The sequence below is a fragment of the Polyodon spathula genome, chromosome 4 (genome assembly GCF_017654505.1).
Source record: "Polyodon spathula isolate WHYD16114869_AA chromosome 4, ASM1765450v1, whole genome shotgun sequence".
Classification (NCBI taxonomy): Eukaryota; Metazoa; Chordata; class Actinopteri; order Acipenseriformes; family Polyodontidae; genus Polyodon; species Polyodon spathula.
Genome location: NC_054537.1, coordinates 92,578,529 through 92,602,841, shown reverse-complemented (window position 1 = coordinate 92,602,841; position 24,313 = coordinate 92,578,529). Strand labels below are relative to the sequence as shown.

The following is a 24,313-nucleotide window of genomic DNA, read 5'->3' as shown; positions in this document are numbered from 1 at the left end:
ATATCCTTTTGGAGTTTTGCAATATATTTAATAAAAGTTTATTGCAAACAACGGTTATTGACATTTTATGTTTTGTGTGTTCTTCTGGGAAAGTGTAGGCTTTGTATAAAAGCAGTTAAACAAATGCACGAATGTCACTCAAACTTCTCTAACTGTGAGATGTTACATGATCATATGTCCCTTTCTTATTTTCTCTCCTTAGTGCAATGTTCTCACAGATCATGGAAACTGCTGAACCGTGGTTTTCAAATTTTGAGCGTGACATTCGAAGGGTAAGTAATGACACAGTATTTCCTTCCTTTTAGATAATGTTCTCTTAAACCTTGTGGAAAGGAAAAAAATGTTTTAACACTTTGACAACTGAAACTGAGTTGATGAACACTTTCTTGGGGCTTGTCTTTACATGTGTTTAGTCATTACTTAATTTGAAGTAAATTATGTGTTAGGTTGCTGGTAACTGGTTGTGAGCAGCATTCCCATTGTTATCTTTGACTCTTCAAAGGACACTTCATAGTTATCAAGCTGAAGATTTCACGCAGTACTGATTGCTTACATCTCTGGCACTGTGTTTCATCAACGTTAAACAATACAGGTGTAACATACAGCTCTGGCCAAAAGTTTTGCATCACACTATAGAATTAACTAATTTTACTCATAAGGTTGTATAAAACCTGCTGAAAAATGTTACATTAACATATTGAATTACTTTACCGCATTGTTTTTTTTTCCATAAATGTGACATTTCGAAATCTTGCATGAAATATAATACTACTGTTATGGCTTCCGTTAGACATTTGCAAATCATGTTGCAGTTTCTTTGATTACATGATGTTAAATAAAATATATAAATGATGTTCGTATTTAACTGTTGGCCACAGCTGTACAATCTTTAGTTTGTACCTTGGTAAATTGCCAATTGAAGGGCTATCAAAGACCAGACTTTGACTTCAAACGTGAAGCTGTGGCCATGAGTGTAGGTTGCTAAAGGAACTTTATAAGAACTAATTTTACCCTATTAACATCTTTCCATGAATACATCTTAAATATGTTTTCAAACAATCCACTGTCCTGAATGTGTACCCAGTGTACTACCATGCATTTGATCATCTGCAATTCCTTTCTTACCTACTGTAAGTTAAGGATCGTGATCAAAATGACGTTTTTAAAGGATTAACAAATCAATCAAATTAAATGTATGTAATGCCTGTCATGCCAAACACGCCCCAAAGCACCCCAGTGATGTCCACACAGTCCTGTAAGAATAAAAATAAAGCCACCTTCTTTCACTGCCACGTCCTCATGTTTGAGGTTGAAGTTTTGTAACTGCTATCAATACTAAATTGTAGATGCCTGCGGTAAAAGGAAATGCATTTCAAAATTTGATGTAAATATTTTCCCCGTCTCGTACATCTTCAGTTTATGTGCTTTGTGTAGTGTGCAGACAAGTACAAAGTGCCTAAATGAACATGTTTTTCCTCAGGGAAAGGAAGAGATGGTAACAAGCATACCCTTTGCCAGGCCACAAGACACAGGGCCCTCTGTTGCAATTGTAACAAAAGTTAATCGGATTCAGGACCAGCTGCTGAAGAAACATGACATTGAACTCTACATGCACCTAAACAGGCTAGAAATAGCTCCACAGATTTATGGAATGTGAGTGCTTTTTGTTATGTTTTATAGAGCAGCAGTCCATCCTTATCTTGTTTTCAGGTATTTGTCAGAACCCTAATTCTTTACATTATTTTCTTGGAAGAAGTCAATGAAGGTTTGGTGTTAAACAAATTAATAACAAAGATTTAGTAAAACATTTAAATGTATTGATCATGTGCTGTACATTATTATGCAGTAGACTGCAAAATTGTTATACTTGTCAGGGCAATGCATCTATTTTTTTGACTAATGTAATAATACTGCTGAGAAAGCTGACAGTATTATATGTTCATGCATAAATGAGAACATTGAACGATATATTATTGTCAGACACACTGCAGTATGGTTTGTTTAAACCAAAACTAGTAAATAATAGTAGTAGTAGTAGTAATAATAATAATAATAATAATAAATAATAATAATAATAATAATAATAATAATAATAATAATTTTCTTACTGAGAAAGAACATTTTAAAAAAATTTTATATAAACAAATATATATATATATATATATATATATATATATATATATATATATATATATATATATGTACTTTTTTGTTTTAGCATACTAATTGCTGTAGAAGTTATTCTGCTGTTATTTATTTTTTGTCTTGTGATGTTTTATTCATCATATTTAAGTAATACTGTACCTTTTTTTCTCAAAGATTACATATTTTTAGAAACTAGAATATAAATATATCTATTTAACATTCACAGTAATTTTGCAGTGTACGTACATTTAAAGGTATTTGAACTTCTCAGAGGTGAAGCTTTGCAGTTTAGTGAATGCTAACCACAAATGATTCACAGGAAAGCCTCAGTTACTTTAAAATAATGATGCTGTTTTTATTAAAAACATGTATCTGAGTGTTACAACTGAATCTGTTTCCAGAAAGCAACATTAAATAAAGTTTCCATTTCCATACCCTAACTTAATTGTTTAGAGAATGAAGAGAATTTTCACAATCCACGACAGCCTATAATGGAGTAGAAATACTTACTTTTTTTGTAACCTTTTGTAAACTAATCGTTGTTAGATGAGTTTGTGTCACTAGCTATCTTCATACTGTAGTGCTATAGTATTGAGTGTATCTAGTATTTGCTTCCAGACAGGCTACTTTTTTGACAGTCTCACTTTGCAATCTTCCTATAAGAGGTTTTTTTGTTTTGTTTTGTTTTGTTTTTTTTATATACAGCAGCGGTTTAGCACATTATAATTTGTTGTGGTTTACAGTCATGTGGAATACCAAGGAGTATTTTAATACTCCTTGATTTATTCAGGTTTTTTAAGAAACCTGAATAAATCAAGAATGAACATGGCTATGTGTGTGCCGCACAGAAGGATACGGAGTTAAATGATACACAGAAACTCATGACACCTACATCTCCCAAGTGTAACAAATCAGATAGTAACGTAGAGGGAAGGAAGGGAGAGATGTACAAAACAACCACTAAGTGGTTAATGCAGTGTGTGTTTTCTAATTAAAACCTGATCAGCAGTTCACTGACAGTTATTCTAGTTAACAGGCTTTGTACGTTTGTGTTTTTTCTTCTCTTTGTGCTTGCTCCAGTTGTTAAAGTTCTATGATTACCCATCGTAAGGTTTATCTGTAATAAAAATGCATCAGCTGGCCAAGGTTTTCCTCACTCATTCAATAACCCATTAATACAACAGAGCTGCCCAGGCGTCTTTATAATAACAACTTGGAGGTAATTTTAATCAACTCCACCAGCTGGTATTTAACAGCAGATGTTGGAGATGCAACATATTTACCAAATTACTGACGCGTTTTGTTTTTTTCTTGCTATTTCTTTGCCACTTTGTACCATAAAAATGTCTTTTTGCAAGTGCATGATAATATTTAGGTATAATGATTTATATATATGAATTGATTAATAGATTAATGCTTCCATAAATAAAAGAAGGGGTGTCAATAATCTAGACATGAGAAAACAGTGGAAACCGAATCCCGACAGAAACAGATTGTACAGACATCATAAAAAAATACAACGGGCAAACTACCCCTTGAAATGTACTACAAACAATTCAATGATTGAAATACAAAATGTCTGACCCAAATTCTGGACTTTCCAGTGCAGGTACTACTGCATAACAAACATTGCATGTTGTTTAGAAATGTAAACAGTGAACTATGAAATTACACAGAAACAAACCACCAAAATGAAGCTATATTTTGCAGAAAATTAAGTTGTGTTTAATTGCGTTAAAGGGCAGAATCTGCACTAATCCGTCCCTTACTGGAAAGGGGTCCTACTGTGTACAGATTTGCATTTAGTGTTACACAAACACTGTGTAGTAATTCTGAAACTAGTGAAGCCACAGACCTGTCTGCCGGATGATGATTGAGTACCAGAAATTAAAATACAGAAAAAGAAAGGATTACTTTGAATGCAATTTGAATAAGAAATTTCACTAAGCAAGCAATTTTTCACTTGTTTTTAGTGAAGTGTTTGTGTTTAGGTTTGTTTAGCATGTTTGACAACAGACAGGTTGATATATTGCTGGGCACAGTGGCAGGTTGGACTTGACTGGTACAAGCTCCTAGTGTGTTTTGATTAATGGTAATTGTTTCGATGAAAAGGAATGTTTTATTTTAAACCTATAATGCTGGAAAACAGGAGTCAGTTGGCAAGGTATATAATTAGTGCTCTAGTTAGCAAGAGAAATATGCAGGCTTATATAGTTTTATAGGCATATGTAGTTTTCTCAGTGTCCAAAATGTATTTACAGAAAAAAGATCATGTCATATTTTCTGTCACTCAGTATGGACTCCAGGATCCTGGAAGAGGGGAGGTAAAGGGGTGGCAGATAGATTGGCTTGGGGGTGGAGTTTTTTTTTTATTGTATTTATTTTTCATAAATGTTAAGGGGAGGGAGACACCCATGGAAATAAATTAAGACGCTCCAAGAAAGGACTGAAAGAGTAGTTTTGCTGCAGACTGGTTTCATGAATTTATGTTTTTAGTAAACTCAAAATTACCAGGGGACTCTCAGTGTAATTTTATATACTCACTGTGAATAAATTATATTCAAGAATTGCCAGTTGTTACCATACTGTACACAGCATACAGACAGCGAGAATGTCACACACACACACACACAGGTTTTTATGTATCATTGATTTTTTTTTTTTTTGTATCTTGACTTTTAGTAGTTTTTTTTTATGGCTTCGTAGATGAAGTCACGATGAAGTCATTTTCACTCCTGTAACTTAGTTTCATCCCTGCTGCGGTAGTTTAGTTATGACTGTTTGTTTCAAACAACTTTAGTATCGAAGGTTGATATACCGTTGATGTGTTATCATTTGTTCCTGATTTACGACTTCAGTTTGTGCCTATTGTTTTACGCATGCCTCTCACTGGGGTAGATTCAGCTAGCTGCTCATATGTGAAACTGCATGCTTAAATGTTTACAGGCTTTTAGTTACGTTAAAATAAAGCACCTTAAAGCATGGTTAGGGTACAGACGATACAAACATACTAAACTGCAGAATTACCATGCACATTTACCTGGGTAAACTTCCATGTATAGAAACAAGTTTATTTATGTTTTCTGTTTTTGGAGACCCTTTTTTTTTTGTAATCCTCCAAAGGTCATGCCAGTTTTTTAACAGTCTATGATATATTAGTACTGATGGGGAAAAACACACTGGCCTGGATGTGGATTTGACAAAAAATAAATGTATCTATTATATATAGTTATATTACTTACTGTAATGTATAGATTACAGTATAATAATAATGCAATAAGGTCAACTTTTAAAATAGTTTCACCGTATAGATAACCAAAACTTATCCAAATGTACTGCAGGCTCAAGTAGAAAGTTATCTGTCCTTGCCTTTCTTCTAAATTTGCAATCAAGAATCAAGGGTCATTCCACATTTTTAAGAATTGACAAACCATAGCTCATTTCTAAAACTCTACCATGCTCTCACCTCTCCCTGGCATCACCACTGCAGTCACTACTGAATAGTTATCTTACTTGTAAGTCACACAGTTCATAAAGTAACAAAGGCAATAGCACTATTACAGTATCAAAGGGGTTATTGTTTTTTTGGACAACATGTGTCAATAAGTTAACATTAATAAACAGTCCTCTGTCAATTATGTACAAGGTCATACAATTCTGAATCTTCACCACTCCTTGTGAAGGATCATTTGTGCAAAAAATTGTAATTAGTGAATACAATCTATACAGATAATATCATGTATGTAGTTAAATACATAAATGAAATATATATATATATATATATATATATATATATATATATATATATATATATATATATATATATATATATATATTATTTATTCAGAATTTATGAAAACATACTGTAATTATAAGTGAAATGGCAGGACTTTTGGTAGTGGATCACTTTGTTGAACAGCAGTTTAGTGTCCACAGTAATGATGCCTATTGTATTTGTGTACATGTGTTGCTGTTAATTACTTTGTGGTTTATAGCGGATTAATAAACACAGATGCCTTTAGTGCATAATATGTTTTGGTTTTTTTTGCATGCTTTAAATGTAATTCTTAGATATGAATGTATTCCACCTGATGCTGTAAAATTTCTAGAGACAAACTTATGCAGTTTTATTTGTTGTTAATACAACTCTGTTGGTAGTTCTGAGCCATACCTTTTGTTTTTATAATTTCCAGTTCCCCTTCTGTAGCTCAATACTAACAAAAGATGAAGTTGGTTTTGGTATATGAGATATGCATCAGGTACTGGCTTATCCAACATGCAGCATTACAAGTTATGTGCCCGTTGAGGACAAACCTTGCCAAATGTTTCTGTGCTAAACTTCTGCTGAGCTCTTTAATCACAACATATCAGTTACCCATATTGGATCTTCACATTGTTCTTTTGCTGCTATGAACCTCCATATGTGCAGAGTGTTAAAGTGTTAGGTCATAAATCAGCAAAGCTTTAATGAAATAATAATGCACTGGCAACCCACACTAAATAGGAAATGTGTGTTTGTGTTTTTAATATAGATTACAGTAAAATAAAACACTATTTTGCAATGAAGTAGTAAGGAATGGGGAAAAAATGATGCAGAATATAAGAGTAACGGCCACCTGCTACTTGATCGTCCTGACTGGGGCCGTTTATTTTTAGCCCAGCTGAAGGCTTCAGCAAGGATGATATCAAACATTTTCTCATAAGTTTATACCAAATCTTTTTAGTGTGACTGCTCCATTAATAGCAGAATGTATTTCTTTTCAGTTTTAGTTGCTCTGTTCATTTTGTACTCTTTATTTTTTGGCCAGGGTATGATTAGATTGCTGTTAAAATGCCTGTAATGGTTTATCTGAACATAGAATGGCATGTTAATTTATTCATCTTCTGTATAAATGAAACAGAATACACGGATTGTCTTTAAAAATCACTCCAATTAATACTGACCTTAGAATCACGCTCCCCATTGTGCTGCTTGTAGTCAGAATCGCTGTCGGCTTAACTGATCAAAGTTGAGGGTTACGCTGATTTTTTTTCTTCTGAAGATGCAAAATTGAATTTGATTATGTAGTTAAAATTAGTTTTCTCTATGTTGAAAGAAAATGTTATTGTTTTTTAGCAGCAGCTTCATGGCCTGGTTTCAGCTTGCCACGTGCTAGTTTCCTCTGGTTTTCCGGTTTCAAATTATTATTTATTTTTATTTTTTAGTGTCAGTTCTTGAGTGGGCATTTTCAAAACAACATTTAAAATGTTTTTGTTGCAAATAATTTAGGAATGTTAAACATCCCCTACATAAAAATGATCAACATCTATGTGTTGTCTTGATACATAGGGGTCGACTCCATAAGTGCTCAAAGGCTTGAACACCCACAGGAGTTTCAATATAATAAGTGGAGTAACAATAGATTTAGCTAAAAACATTGCCCAACAGTCGCGTATATCTGCATTCTAGAAAATAAATATATTGAACAACCAAGCGCATGCCTCGTTTCTCATCAATGTCACTCCATTTCAAAAAGTCGGCGCCTTTGTATTGATGTATTACTTTAATGTTTTGCAGCTGCTATCAGGACATTGTTGTTTGGAAATGTAGGCATCTGTTGTAGTGCTATCTGCCAGTTCCTTGGGTGTAGGCTCATGCACAAGTTAGTTGTCTATTCCACAACACTGAGGTTGACACTTCTTTAGAAATAGCAGCACTTTCTCACTGTGTAGTACTTGATGAAGAAATGCATTACACAACAGGAAGTACTGACATAAGTTGAATAAAGATTTGGTATCAGAGATATGGGACTCCTGCTTGCCCTGTTATTCATCCAAGTGAAGAGTAGTAGGGAGCCTACATGAGACCTTGAAGCTTGTATTTATTTATTTTTATTTTTAAAGCTGTGACACACCATATGTTGCAAATTTTGCCAAACAAAGCAGTCCCTGTCCCGTGGTTCTGTCGGGGGGAATCCCCTGGTGGCATGCTCACCCGTCACACCATCGTTGAAACTAAAGGGCACTCGTATCACATCTTGACCTCTTGTACTTGGTAAATATGGACATTTTGCCTGACATTATGTGTCTGAGCAGATATTGCTTCGTGTCATTCCTTGCTTGGAATCTATTACACAGTTGCATGCTCCACATGTTGCTTTGGCAGAAATCTATGTGCTTTTGCACACATGGCTTTACAATCAGAAGTCTGTTGTTTTAGATTTTGGCACTGAGGTTTGCCTCCTGCAAATGGTCTAGCCAGATAGGCAAGTCTCCTGTAATGCCAGAATGGCTTGTCAGCACTCAACCATGGTACTTTTGTCTGGACTGTGGTATCTACTGTAGTGGTTAAACACAACTACTGTTGGATCTTTTTACCCTTGTTACTGTAACCTCAGGTATTTAAGGTATTTAAGGATGGTACATTACATTGTAGTAATACCTTGTAAAGAATACTACCACAGATGTCTGATTGGTCATTATCTGCACATTTCAGCATATTATCTGAGAAAATCAATGGTTAATGAGGTTCATAGGAAACCTGCAATTCTCAAACAGCTGGTTGTTTGACATACAGTCGCTCATGAAGCATAATTAATTGAATACAATTCAAGTTGATTATGCCTAAATCAATAAATGAAAGAATACGTAACGGTGTCCTGAAAAAATAGCATTACACTTCCCCACTTGGTATTACAACTATTTGAATAATGTACTTGTCATTTTTCTTTTCGTTGGTAACATTGACAACTTTTTACACTTATAACTAAAGTCTGTTTCAAAGCTCTTTACAAAATGTCCAGTCTAGTGTGTTTAGTGAGAGGACAGACTCTACTAAATAGAAACAGTCAGCGAACGGCGCTGCTTGTAAAAACAAAAACAAACAAACAAAAAAAAACGGCATCCAAATGGAAAAAAATGTTATAAAACAAATTGTACAGACCAATTACCAGAGTCATGTTCCGAAACATGCAGCCCGAGAATACCAGTCATACATGTACACACAACTAAAATATGACCATGATACTAGTCACACTGAGTCATGGTTTCAAACATACCCTCTGGTCCCAAAAGAACATTTTCACATACTGCAAGCCAGAAACACGCAGCTTCAAGGTCACAGCTAAGGTTTTTTTGTTTTTTTGTTTTTTCTCCTCTTGTTTGCTATCTCTTTAAATGTGTTGAAATATATTTTGAAAATAGTTGATTCGAAAGAGGAATAATTTAATAAAATAATAAACATATTTATTATTTTAAAAAGGATTCGTGTCACTGTGATTTATTGAGTTTTAAAGTCAGAATCGGTTTAATATTACTGTCAATAGTTCCAGGTGAAAGAACACAGTAAAAAAAACAAACAAAAAACATTGTTTTAAACACAGTAGTGGCTGTACAATCCTACTAATATTATTAATCACATTAGTACAATCATGTTTAACTAGAGCTGCGGTTGGCCAGGGAGGCATTAATATTAACATACACTATAGCACTGTCTACTGGCACAATTTTGCTTTACCTTTCTGTAGTGGAAAGAAAACCGCATCACAGTCAAAATAATGTAAAGAATTGTGCAGTACATGAATATCGCTGCAAACCTATTCCGAATTTAGGAAATCTGTATTTATGTTTTTTCACGTGGGACTGAGTTTGACATTTATTAAATGGGAATCAGAGTTATAGTGCAAATTAAATATAATATTTATGCGTATTGTAAATGGTATGGTCTAGCATTTAATCTGTATGTTTTTAAATAAAGTACACATCTTTTTGCTATGCTTAAACAGTATGTTTATAACTTGTTTATAGTATTGTTAAGTGGCTAAAAAATATTAAGTTACTTTAGCCACAGTGGCTAATTAAATTAAAGTCTTAGAGGGAATGTAATTATGGTATAATAATAAAGATTTGCAACGGTGTTGGTTGTTACAGAGCTGTGTATCAGGGGCACACACAGGATCTAGTCTCATCCGTCAACAGGGGGGAATGTGCCAATAAAGTTCAGTGACGTTCAATCTCGTCTCCGTGTCGCATACATTACACGCACCAAACTAAAGAACATGCTGTCACAACCAACCCATTGAAGAGTATTGAGAGCTGGAACAAGTATTTTTTTTAAGCAAACTAATTTCTCGCATAAAGGAATAATCAACGATGTTTCAAAAGATTATTATTATTTTTTGGCCATTATGCAAACTGAAAACACAGCGTAGCGGCCTGATTATAGCGTCATTTTTCCAGTTAACAATGTAACGGCCCGTTACGCTCAATAGCACTGGCGTGAACCCTGGTACTAGGGTAATAGGGGTATTTCAGCCCCTATTGTGCATTGTTTGACAGACCTTTTTATATCATTTTTTCATAGCACAGTTGTTTTTTAATACTATTTTTTATAACATCATCCCTTTTTTAGGGTATCTTGAAACAAAACTCCCTCTGTAGCAGTTACTGCACAGTGTAATATTACGTAATGCTTGTGATTTGAGGTTTAACTTAAGTGTTATATTTCAGTACATGACTGAGTGATACATGCAGAGGGTACAACGCTTTCAGTATTTTCATCTTTTTTGCTTATCTATGACCTTGCTGGCTAAAGGTGTAACTAAGATAAATATAACCAAGAGAAAGTGGATGGGTCATGTTCTTTACACCAGAAAAAAGCACATTGTTTTGAAAGAAATTTAAGTGTTTTGTTAATGTTTATGTTTAGAAATTAAACACACAAAAGCTTAGAATGGGGTAGTGTACAGTACATTTCACCACCATAAAACACTTGCGTATGCATTAAACACAGCAAACGCATGTTCACCTTATTAAAATGGATGCCAGGTTGCATTTCATACAGTATTTCATTTTGCAGTTTATTTGAGCTTTTCTTGGTGTATTTCACTTGGAACAACAGACATACATGTTTTTCATTTTGCTTTGTGTTACACTGTAAATGAGTTTAGAAGGCCTGCTGCATTTCCTGAGCTTAGACCGAATTCATTTTTATTGCTATCAGGAGGACTTCAACAGGTTCTAACAAGAACAAATCAACATATACATTGCTTAATATTAAGTAAATGTAAGTCAGTTGCACTGATTTTACTGGTCAAATGTTTTCTGAAAGTAATGTGCTTTGACAGGCAATTTACTGAGTAACCTTGCGAGGAGACATGGGTTTGATGGGTCGTATTATATGATATTTGACATTTGTCCCCAGTCAGACCGGATGCCACATGAAAAATGTACTCAGGCAAAGAGCTCCAAGGAATAAACATCTCTCTAGTGCAGCTCACAGGGGACTCGTCAAGGTGAGCAGAACTTCAGCTTGTCACGGATGCACGGTTCTGACAAACATAAGTAGATGCTAATGGCTAAAATAAAGTCCCATAACCATATGGCTAATTGCCACAACAATATCTTCAGTGTTATTAATCAAGTTTTCATAGTGTGCCATGATAATTGGAATAATTAGTAACAGCATAGGCATCACTTGCCTCTGCCACACACTCTGCAAGCAGGGACCCGAAAGACCTGCAGTTGCACTACTTGTTTAGTGCTCTGCTTTTCAGCAAATACTGTGTTTAATTAATAAATTATTTCCTTGTCACCAGAGCCTGTGTTGCTACCTAGAGTGTTATAGAGCACAAAGGTAGCTAAATGAGGCCACAGCTTGCTGTTTTTAAAGGTGAAGAGTTCTTCCTGCATTTGGAATAGAGAGGATTTGATGCTGATGAGGTTTTGTTTACTATGACTTAAGCATGTTTTGAAAATGTACTTGAATCGTTGCCCATTGCAGGGTTACGGTGCAGCGTCCAATATCTAAATTAAACTAAATGCAACCTACAAAAACAAATACAAAATAAATTAAAATAGAAAATAAAATAAGTGAAAAATTGTTATTCAGCAAACATCAAATGATGTTTTTTAAATAGGGAGGTTTATACTTAAAATACTTTAAATAAATATACTTGAAATCGTAGTTGTCCAAGGCTCAGCCGTTACCATAGACACGGTCTGAAGGGAAACGGAAGCTCTGAGAGACTAGCACTGACACAGGTGTGTAATTTTGAGCGAGTCGTTTGGGAATTAAAATTGTGATGGAAGAGAAGAGACGTTTGTTTCGAAAATGCCTAAACTGCGCATAACAGTTAAACAACGCTGCAAAATTTTCTCCTGACTTCTCTTGGCCAACTGTTTAATTCACTGGAGATAGCCACTCGGGCAACAGTGAATAAATATGTAATGTGAAATGTATTGTGAGCATGCCACTGCTGAGGGAAGTGGAAATGCATGATTTTGTGCTGTGGTTCATGAAACTAAGTGACAGTGTGACAGATGCAGTTCAGAATACTTTTGACGGCTCTGTAGATAGTATTGCCATACTGTATGGGCTCGGGTGCTAGGATGCCAGCTTATCCAATACCCTATTTTCTTGTCTCGTGTACCCTGTGGTTTCCGTTGACTGTGAACATTTATTGTGACAGACAACAAACCGTGACAAAAGGAAATGTAGAGTTCTGTTCTATGCTTGAGTTTAATTCTTAATTTTAATATGTGTGCTAGATTAGAGCTCCTTATGAATACATGTGTAAAATATCCTAATTTTCTTTCAGTAACCTGCTTTTGAGTAAATGCTGAATTGTACAACATTGTGAAATAAGGTTTTTTTTGTGTGTTTGTTTATTTACTGTCCTTCATGCTGATTTGATTTACATTGTGCAGTAATAAAAGTATTTTTGTATTTCTGTTTAATCTTGTATTTTTATAGAGGGCATGGGCAGTATTTACTGTAAGTAGACAGTTCATTAAAAATATTTGGTGAACTTCATGTACATTACCGTTACTGTCGCCAATGATCAATTCTGGTAACTAAATTATTGTTCTGTTCTAGGTCTATTTATAACAAATTAATTAAAACATTGATAACACTATGTAACACAATTTTTGTTCCTGGGTAGTAAGTGTTATTTTCTAATTGCTTATGCCTCAAAAGTATAGAAAATGGCTATTATTCCCCACAAACTTTTGCTTTTGTGACCAGGACAGTGATATTTCAAAATATCACTATTTCCAATGGGGAAAATGGGCAAATGTGTGTCTTTTTGTTCACATGTTCACAAGTTTTTTCGAGATTTATGATTATACTGTATTTACAGTATAATCGTAAATCTCGAAAAACTACTCACTTCTAAATCTTTTGTAGTCATTGTTGTATTACTTTAGTATAAATACATGTTAATTTGGATTCATATGTTGTTTTTTTCTGACTTTATGTGAACGAAAAGACACAAAAGCGCCCGTTTTCTCATTGGAAATAGTGATATTTCAAAATATCACTGTCCTGGTCACAAAAGCAAAAGTTTGTGGGGAATAATAGCCATTTTCTATACTTTTGAGGCATAAGCAATTAGGAAATAACACTTACTACCCAGGAACAAAAAAAAAATACAAAATTGTTACACAGTGTAATATTTAATACTATAGCTCTGGAAAAAATTAAGAGACCACTGCATATTTTTCTTAAATCAGCATCTCTACATGTATGGCAGCCATTCCATTCCAGTGTCTGTTGAATTCCAACACAGGCACACCTCATTCTACTGAATGAGGTACTGATTAGGGGATCACCTGAACCAAATCTTATTTAACGAGGAAAAGTATAAAAACCACTCCTGTGGTCATCACTATCCTCTTGCAATAGGACCAGCTGGATGGCAAAACAGTGCTAGTAGTACCTCAAAAGTAATTGGAATAAAAAAATAACTATTGACGATGCCCAAAGAGTTGAAAAGGAAAGTTTTGAGTGAGGAAAAGAAGGGTTCAATTCTGGCTTTACTGGCAGAGGGATACAGTGAGCGTCGGGTTGCTTCCATCCTTAAAATTTCAAAGACAGCAGTTCATAAGAACAAGGTCAAGCAGAAGACATTGGGGACAACAAAGCTACAGACCGGCAGAGGGCGAAAACGACTCTCCACTGACCGGGATGACCGCCAACTCATTCGAATGTCACTCAGCAACCGTAGGATGACATCAAGTGACCTACAAAAAGAATGGCAAACGGCAGCTGAGGTGAAGTGCATGGCGAGGACGGTTCGAAACAGGCTCCTAAGGGCAGGGCTAAAGTCGAGCAAAGCTGGAAAAAAAGCCCTTCATCAATGAGGAGCAAAGAAGAGCCAGGCTGAGGTTTGCAAAAGACAATAAGGATTGGACCGTAAAGGACTGGAGTAAGGTCATCTCTCTGATGAGTCCAATTTTCAGCTTTGCCCAACACCTGGTCGTCTAATGGTTAGACGGAGACCTGGAGAGGCCTACAAGCCACAGTGTCTCGCACCCACTGTGAAATGTGGTGGAGGATCGGTGATGATCTGGGGGTGCTTCAGCAAGGCTGGAATCGGGCAGATTTGTCTTTGTGAAGGAAGCATGAATCAAGCCAAGTACAAGGTTGTCCTGGAAGAAAACTTACTTCCTTCTGCTCTGACAATGTTCCCCAACTCTGAGGATTGGTTTTTCCAGCAGGACAATGCTCCATGCCACACAGCCAGGTCAGTCAAGGTGTGGATGGAGGACCACCAGATCAAGACCCTGTCATGGCCAGCCTAATCTCCAGACCTGAACCCCATTGAAAACCTCTGGAATGTGATCAAGAGGAAGATGGATGGTCACAAGCCATCAAATAAAGCTGAGCTGCTTGAATTTTTGCGCCAGGAGTGGCATAAAGTCACCCAACATCAATGTGAAAGACTGGTGGAGAGCATGCCAAGACGCATGAAAGCTGTGATTGAAAATCAGGGTTATTCCACCAAATATTGATTTCTGAACTCTTCCTAAGTTAAAACATTAGTATTGTGTTGTTTAAAAATGAATCTGAACTTATTTTCTTTGCATTATTCGAGGTCTGACAACACTGCATATTTTTTGTTATTTTGACCAGTTGTCATTTTCTGCAAATAAATGCTCTAAATGACAATATTTTTATTTGGAATTTGGGAGAAATGTTGTCAGTAGTTTATAGAATAAAACAAAAATGTTCATTTTACCCAAACACATACCTATAAATAGTAAAACCAGAGAAACTGATAATTTTGCAGTGGTCTCTTAATTTTTTCCAGAAATATATATATATATATATATATATATATATATATATATATATATATATATATATATATACTTTTTATTGATATACTGTACGTCTAGTTGAGATGTTTTATTAATGTGTATCTGTAACAAAACTACATTTTTAGTGGATAAAACTAAATAAAATGAAATTTGTGAAAAACAAAATGAAAAATAATTTTAAAAATATATAATTTTACGGGGCTTTATTTATAATGTCTATTAACATCAGTGCACGAAAACTGTTCCAGAAGGGATTCAATTATAATGTATCCTCTCAAAAGGAAAAAAATGCAATCCTTTGCTTACAGATGCTATACTAAAGGTGATGCATTGGGCCTGATATTTACCTTGTTAACATATCTCTGAAATAAAGACTGCACCATTACTTTCCACCCAGCATCTGCAAACAGTCTAGTCAAAGAATGAATATATACTGAACAAAAATATAAACACAGCATGCAACAATTTCAAAGATTTTACTGAGTTACAGTTCACATAAGGAAATCAGTCAACTGAAATAAATTTATTAGGCCCTAATCTATGGATTTCACATGACTGGGAATACAGATATGCATCTGTTGGTCACAGATACCTTAAAAAAAAAAAAAAAAAAAAAAAAGGTAGGGGTGTGGATCAGAAAACCAGTCAGTATGCAGGCCATGGAAGAACTGGGACATTTTCAGCTTCTAGGAATTGTGTACAGATCCTTGCGACATGGGGCCATGCATTATCATGCAGAAACATGAGGTGATGGCGGCAGATGAATGGCACGACAATGGGCCTCAGGATTTTGTCACGGTATCTCCTTGCGTTCAAATTGCCATCGATGAAATGCAATTGTGTTTGTTGTCCGTAGCTTATGCCTGCCCATACCATAACCCCACCACCCCCATGTTGCACTCTGTTCACAACGTTGACATCAGCAAACCGCTTGCCCACACAACGCCATACACGCTGTCTGCCATCCGCCCGGTACAGTTGAAACCGGGATTCATCCATGAAGAGCACACTTCTCCAGCATGCCAGTGGCCATCGAAGGTGAGCATTTGCCCACTGAAGTTGGTTACGACGTCGAACTGCAGTCAGGTCCAGACCCTGGTGAGGACGACGAGCACGCGGATGAGCTTCCCTGAGACGGTTTCTCACAGTTAGTGCAGAAATTCTTTGGTTGTGCAAACCCACAGTTTCATCAGCTGACCGAGTGGCTGGTCTCGGACGATCCCGCAGGTGAAGAAGCCGGATGCGGAGGTCCTGGGTTGGCGTGGTTACACTTGTGGTCTGCGATTGTGAGGCCGGTTGGACGTACTGCCAAATTCTCTAAAACGACGTTGGAGGTGGCTTGTGGTAGAGAAATGAACATTCAGTTCCCTGGCAACAGCTCTGGTGGACATTCCTGCAGTCAGCATGCCAATTGCAAGCTCCCTCAAAACTTGAGACATCTGTGGCATTGTGTTGTGTGACAAACTGCACATTTTAGAGCCTTTGCAGCCTTTTATTGTCCCTAGCCCAAGGTGAACCTGTGTAATGATCATGCTGTTTAATCAGCTTCTTGATATGGCACACCTGTCCGGCGGATGCATTATCTTGGCAAAGGAGAAATGCTCACTAACAGGGATGTAAACAAATTTGTGCACAAAATTTGAGAGAAATAAGCTTTTTGTGCGTATGGAAAATTTCTGGGATCTTTTATTTCAGCTCATGAAACATGGGACCAACACTTTACATGTTGCGTTTATATTTCTGTTCTCTGTGTGTGTGTGTGTGTGTGTGTGTGTGTGTGTGTGTATATATATATATATATATATATATATATATATATATATATATATATATATAGACACACACACACAAAGTATTCAGACCCCTGACCAGTTTTCTCATATTACAGAATAACAAATGGTACATTGAAATTTCGTTCTGTTTGATATTTTATTTTAAAACACTGAAACTCAAAATTAATTATTGTAAGGTGACATTGGTTTTATGTTAGGAAATATTTTTAAGAAAAATAAAAAACTGAAATATCTTGCTTGCATAAGTATTCAACCCCTGTGTTGTGGAAGCTCCCAGTTTGCACCAATGAAAGAAATTGCCCTAACGAAGACACAATTACCTTACCATTGGCCTCCACCTGTGAACCATTGAAGTTGCTGTCACATTTTCTGGATAAAAACCTCACTGTTGAAGGATCATTGGTAAGGCTGTGAATCTGAAGGAAAATGAAGACCAAAGAGCATTCTACAGAAGTTAGAGACTGTAATGTCTGTAAGACTGTAATGTGAGAGAGACTGGAAATGAGAAGCAGCTCGTAACTGTAATGCTGTGTGTGTGAGAGACTGGAAATGAGAAGCAGCTCATAACTGTAATGCTGTGAGTGACAGCAGACAGCTGCAAACTGCCTCCATACGTCGTTTTCTTATATGAGTAGATGGATCTTATGTATCTTTATTTTTTTTGAGAAATCTTTATTTTTTCTGTGGGAAATTTGGGCTTAAATTTGAAGGAATATGGTATATAAGCAGGAAGGAAGAGTATCTGACAACATCTTTTAATAATAATGAAAAGGTTGGGATGACCTCTCTTTTTCATGACAATACTGTTAATAACAGACCATAAGAAGAAATGTGCTTTTAGGGATGTATTAATGACATTCCATCTCATATTTGAAATGTGGTTTTTGATGGAATAACAAACAAATTTTGTCATAAAGCAAGATAGATTTGTACATATTTTTTTCTCTTTACAGCTAAGAACACAAAAGACAATAAAACACAGGAGTCAATAGCACATTGCTCTGACAAGCACTGAGAGAGAAAACACTTAGAAGTTAATACATCATTGTGCTCAAAATACCTATTGAGGTTTTTTGTACCTTATTGATTGATTTTACATGGTGCTAATCAGATTCTGAGCAATTAATTGGCTATTAGATAAATTCGGTAAGTCCACCTTTTAAGTAATTTTATTTTCCTATTTGCCTACTTCATCGCTTTGTGCCCTCAAAATTTTCTTTGTGTGGAGTTACGGTTGTAGTCTGACTGCAAGGTATTGATTTAAAGTGCAGTTGACCTGGCATAATTATGTAAGTATTGTGGTTTGCAGAAACTCTAACTTGGGGGGAAAACCAATTGTATTTTCCCCTGTGGTGCAGTATGTATAAATAATAAATAAATAGAAAATGTGTTTCCAGAGACAATTAAAGGCCTATTTACATTCCTGTGTCTAAGTGGCATACAACAACCTAGGCTTTGTCACCGGATAGCTTTCCTGTCTCTAGGTTGTGTGTAGGCTGTATGAATTTAGTTTGAGGTTCATTTCAAAATGCAATGAGCTGTGAAGGACCAAGTCTTTTAAAAGTGTGTAGTTGTTAGATTGCAGCAATTTAATAATGGAAACTTTGGCTCCGATAGTTTCTATAGCATTGCCAAAAAAAATAAATGTAATTTATTTTTTTATTTACTACAAATAAAGCAAGATTTACGGTAGGAGTCACTCAACATTCTGGAAGCCAGACTTTTTTTTTTTTTTTTGCCGCATTCACACTGATTCCATGGCATCAAGGAGCTTGTTAATAAACACTTGTTCATTTAAAAATAAACTAACAGCAAACAACTAAGTAACGCATTGTCATGAGTTCAGTTCAGTCCAGTGAGTTGTGTTTGTTTTTAAGAATGTATTTAAAATAAAGCCAGGTGGGGCTTCATGGTAGAATGTTCATCCCAAAAAGTTCCAAAGTGTATACCGTATACACAGATAATATATACATTTGATTTGAAAATGTTGTTTATGAAGTTGGTCACTCAGTTTCATAGTTACAGCTGTACATCTATAAGTGAGTCTAAGCAAGATGGCTACTGATACCTAGTTTAAATTCTGTGAGGCAGCGCAGTGATTTACCATCCAGTATACAGAGAGTTGGAACCTTGACAGTGCTTGTTTCACGTTTCATTGCCAGCCCTGGATTTTATATATATATATATATATATATATATATATATATATATATATATATATATATATATATATATATATATATATATATATATATATATATATATATATATACACACACACATACACATACACTTTTTTCTGGTAGTAATTTTACAAAACGGACATAATATGGCTGCAATATTGAGTGCATGTGACTTCTCTGCAGTATAGAGACAGAACACCTTGAGTTGCTGCCTTCATATTTCAAACAGTGATAGTGTATGATCTTTCTTGTTAAGGTTCCCTACTAGTACTGTGCAGTAAAAGGTAACTGTTTCACTGCCATAGTGTTTTAACCACAGGTTATATTAAGATACAGACCACACACACACACTTTACACTTAGTAGCTGCTTTATGTCATTTTTTTCAGTCCAGTTTTATTTGAGATGTTGTCCAGTAAAAAAAAAAAAAAAATGCTTGTGTACATTTTCATGACATCACATTCTAGTTATCTTAGGGGTAGCTCTCTGCAAAGTTACTTTGTGTAGATGGCCGGGTCTAAAATTCTAAAAATCATAAGAAGTCAACAAACTTTCCTTAGCGCTCATTTTTTATGTCTTTTATATAAATTTGTTAACTGTTCTGAAATTGTTATGAATATTAGGTTGCTTAAAAAAGTGGTGATGTAGTAAATGACTGATGCCTTGTAAAGTGTGAGTTTTTAAATCTATCATTTAATGATGTGTAGAAAGTCTGATAACATGTGAACGTGTGATCTGACAGCATGTGATAACGTATCTGGCACAGAATAAAAAAGTTAAAATATTGGTTATGGTAAAATATATTTAGTTGATTGTTTGTGAAAACTGTGATCTGACAATACAAAACCACATTTTGCTCAAAACTAAACATTTGTGATGTGGAAATAGTTTTGTACTTCTGGTGTAATTTCCAGACTGGATTCTTATGATTAAATTAAGTCTGACTGTGTCAGTGGTAATTGTAAATGTATGGTGGGTTTAAGTTATTTTATGTTTTTATTTTGTAATGCTGTGGATGGTTGTGGGTTTTTTTTTTTGTTTGTTTGCTAATGCTCTCTGTTTGTTGCCAGTCCAGTAAATATGATAGTGGTTAATTTCCTCAAATACATTTAAATTAAATAAATAAGACAGAAGCAAAGTCCAGTGGTCACTGGTTTTGTTGCTGACATGTCTGTCATGCTTTACAGATGTTACCTTAAAAATATTTTGAACTGCAACAACTGTTATTCTCTGAGCTGTATTTAAAAAAAAAAAAAAAAAAAAAATTAAAATGTAAACAGTCAACTGACACCTGCACACCAAAAACAATACACCACCCTTTCTTTTGATTCTGCTGAAGCTTGTGTACTTGTTGGAATCCAAAATGTAAGTTTGACCTATAAATTCAAAAAAGCATTCTCTCGGTATGCAACACTCTAACTGCAGCTTTCAAGACAAGAATTAAAAGACTCCAAACTAACAATGTCAATAGTTGACCAAACAAAAAAGTCTAAAAAGTGGATGTTATTGTGATTATTACCTGTATTTTATATATTACTGACATTCCTATTTTTGTACGGGCAAGATAATGTAATACAGATCCATTACATTAATGAGACATCCACTTATACCTGGCATTGCAACCAGCCAATCCTGTCCATGTCTGTTGGTAATAATGTGATAAATTCAGTCTGCTACTTTGAATTTCTCATTAACCAAAAATAAACCTAAGGTAACATAAAAAAAAAATAATAATAATCTAGCTGATACTTGGACACAGTGACACTTTTATTGTCAACATATAGACAATCTAAGCTTTTAAGGCCTAATCTCTCCTAGTGTTTTTTTTTGTTAGAGACGAGTTTTGTTTTTGTTAGATGTTTTTTCTTTTTTTTGTTAGAGATGTTTGTTTTTGTTAGATGTGTTTGTTTTGTTTTTGTTAGAGATATGTTTGTTTTTGTTAGATGTGTTTGTTTTGTTTTTGTTGTTAGAGGTGTTTGTTTTGTTTTTGTTGTTAGAGCTGTTTGTTTTTTGTTAGAGGTGTGTTTGGTTTTTTTTGGTAAAGGTTTATTTTTTTGGTTAGAGATGTGCTTTTTTGTTTTTGTTCGAGATATGTTTGTTTTGTTTTTGTTAGATGGGTTTGTTTTATTTAGAAATTTGTGTTTTTTGTTAGATGTTTGTTTTTTGTTTTTGTTAGTGATGTGTTTGTTTTTTTTAGAAATGTGTGTTTTTTGTTAGATTTTTGTTTTTGTTAGATATGTGTTTGTTTTTGTTAGAGATGCCTTTGTTTTGTTTATGTTAGAGATGTTTGTTTTGTTTTTGTTAGAGATGTGTTTGTTTTTCACCTCATGAAGGTCCTTGAAACCGAATAGTACAATTTCAGTCTGTTTGTTTTACTGCTGTCTTATCAGATTCTGAACTTCCACAACAAAAGATCCTTAACTTGTCCTATTTAGACAGCTGTATTTTAAATGTAACGCATGCAGGTGTTGACCTGATTAACACCTGTCCATACAAAAAGTTGCTCCTTAAAACATAAAATATATATATATATATATATATATATAGTATTTGTAGCTGTTTCGCTAATTGCAACTTCTGTGTATTTCACAGATTTTAAATATTAGTGTGTTGCATATCAACCCTTGCAAAGCCTCTAAAGTAGGGTAATTGAAAACACGATACAGTGCCATAGGAGTTGATTTTATAACATCCATTTTTTGGACCGATTATTCTCAGCTGAAACCTCTGAAGGGCTTTTAGCTGTAGTGCCCAGCCCATTAAGCAGCAATTATTTACTGAAGTCAGTATTTATTAAGTCCAAAGAGGGCTGTTTAAGGAGAATTTACTTTCCAGTTAAGATTACTCAAGTGAAGGAAGAGAAAATGTGATGTGTTTAATCTTTCTCCTGTCTGTAGTAGCAGTGCACGCAGTGTGGGCACAGAACAATTCTCTGCCAGATAAAGTAGACATTGGAATAACTAACTAATTTCCTAAAATTAATAATTTTACACCTGCAGAGACATTGTTTATTTCTTAAGGCACCAACTGCCCTTGCATGTACACTCAATACTATAATATTCTTATCTTAGCTCTATCATGTCATTGTCATTGGTAATACTGTAGCAATACTGCATAACAAAAATGTTTTTGAAAAGTATAGAAACAAAAGTTTAAAAGTGTGTGTGTCAATATATACATATGCGGATGGCCTTAGGGCAAGGTGAGCGGGGCGGCTGTCTAGGACTTCCACCCTTTAGGGGACCCCACGCTCAACCAGACTACCGTGACATTTAATGTGTTCGTTATGTGCACGCAAAACGCTCAGCAGTGCAAATTTGGCGCCATAGCGCTAGAGATTCTAGCATTTGGGTACCTGAGGCCAGGAAATGTGACACTGAAACTTTTTGTATTCCTCGATCAGATTGTCTCCGTGAAATACAATGGAATAAAATATCCCATGTCATCTATTATTGTCTCTCTGAATACAATGAAAACAATAATATGTAACATATTGCTGTACTTGAATAGTAATAATCATTCTACTTATTATTGTACATATTATTATGGTTATGGTTACATTTGTATATAATTTCTACTTGGTATGCTTCTTTTAATTTGCACTCTGCATGTTATTTAAAACGCACACATATGAAATGTAACAGAAATAAGAGTCTCCAATTGTTTGGTTACAGCCGCTGGGTCAGGCTGCTGTTCGGACGAGAGTTTCCTCTTCAGGACCTCTTGGTTGTCTGGGATGCTTTGTTCGCAGACAGCATCACCTTGGATTTAGTCGACTACATTTTTGTAGCCATGCTGCTATACATCAGAGATGCTTGTGAGTATGGCTTATTCCCCACAGAAACACAAATGAAACAGAATATATTTCCGAGCAGATGTCAAATACTGTTTGTGTTCATGATAAAGTGTAATTGTAACATTGCGGTTGCATTTCTCACACACACACACACACACACACACACACACACACACACACACACACACACTAAGAGGACTTCATTCTCTGGGATCTGCAGTGTGAGGTGTGCTCCATCTACTGGAAGTACACTGCAGTGGACCCCCCCCTCCCGAACAAGGAATGGTCACTTGGTTTTTGGTTTACATGAAAAATGTGTAAGATACTCCATCTCCATCAAACCTTTTTTGATGAATATATATTAGTTACAAGTACTGTATCATCAAATGTCTGAATACATATTTGCACTGTATCGAAAATCTTTAAAAAAACTAAAAATGTTGATGATTTAAAAACAAAAGTTGTTCATGGTCAATAACTAATATTATCTTGTGTCTCACTGGAGTGTACATTAGAGTGTGGTTCTCTTTATTTGGAACAGTGGCAGCTTTGTGTTCCTGAGTAATAATATTATTTTAAGCTGGTTCAAACCTACTGTCAGTTGGACCATATTGGGATGATTAAGTGATTGGCTTTTACCCTGCACTGAAAGATACTGTATGCACTGCTGGCATCAACAATGTTGTGACTGCACTTGTGAGGCATCTTTTATAATTTGTAAAGAGGGAGAGCAATAATATCTATCGAGATATTTAGTGAGCAAGACTTTTTGAGAGGAGTAATCTGCAAGGCTATTTAAACACTGTGTAGTTTCCATATTGATGGCTTGTGACATTATAGGCTTAAAATATTAATGTAAAATCAAATTTATCAGATTAAGGCTAAATGCAGTCAGAAACATATATAGGAGGCTAGGAGTATGATAAAAGTTTTGATATAGATCTGTGCAAAGTCAAGGCAACTATTGTTTTCACCCGGTGTGTCTCCACCACACAGTATATTCCTCTTGCATATAGATAGTGTTCTGAAGTCAAATTCACATTATGCTGTGCAAAATGAGATATGTAAAAGGTACTGTAGATCCAATATATATTTAGCCATTATCCACGTGGCCCGTTCAAGGCTAATAGCTTCAAGTATTAGTATGTGGGTCATGAGATTTGGCTATTAAACTATAATGGTGCTGGAAATGCCTAAAAAAAAAAAAAAAAAAAAGGAGATATTTGCAAGAAAAAAATAGCAGTTGATCTCTTAAATGTGTTTATTCAAACAAGTCAAATAGCCATATAATCTAAACTAGACAGTTGCTATTGT

General features: G+C 35.1%; 1 protein-coding gene across 7 annotated transcripts in view; it reads left to right on the top strand.

Annotated features, from left to right (window-relative positions):
• LOC121315132 (TBC1 domain family member 5-like) overlaps positions 1–24,313 on the top strand; it is a 160,747-nt gene that overhangs the window by 89,060 nt on the left and 47,374 nt on the right. For all 7 annotated transcript variants that reach the window (XM_041249074.1, XM_041249069.1, XM_041249075.1 and 4 more), the window contains 3 exons: positions 203–272; positions 1,481–1,653; positions 22,878–23,020. In XM_041249074.1, coding sequence (XP_041105008.1) covers positions 203–272; positions 1,481–1,653; positions 22,878–23,020 — 386 coding nt within the window. The remainder of the gene's footprint in view (positions 1–202; positions 273–1,480; positions 1,654–22,877; positions 23,021–24,313) is intronic.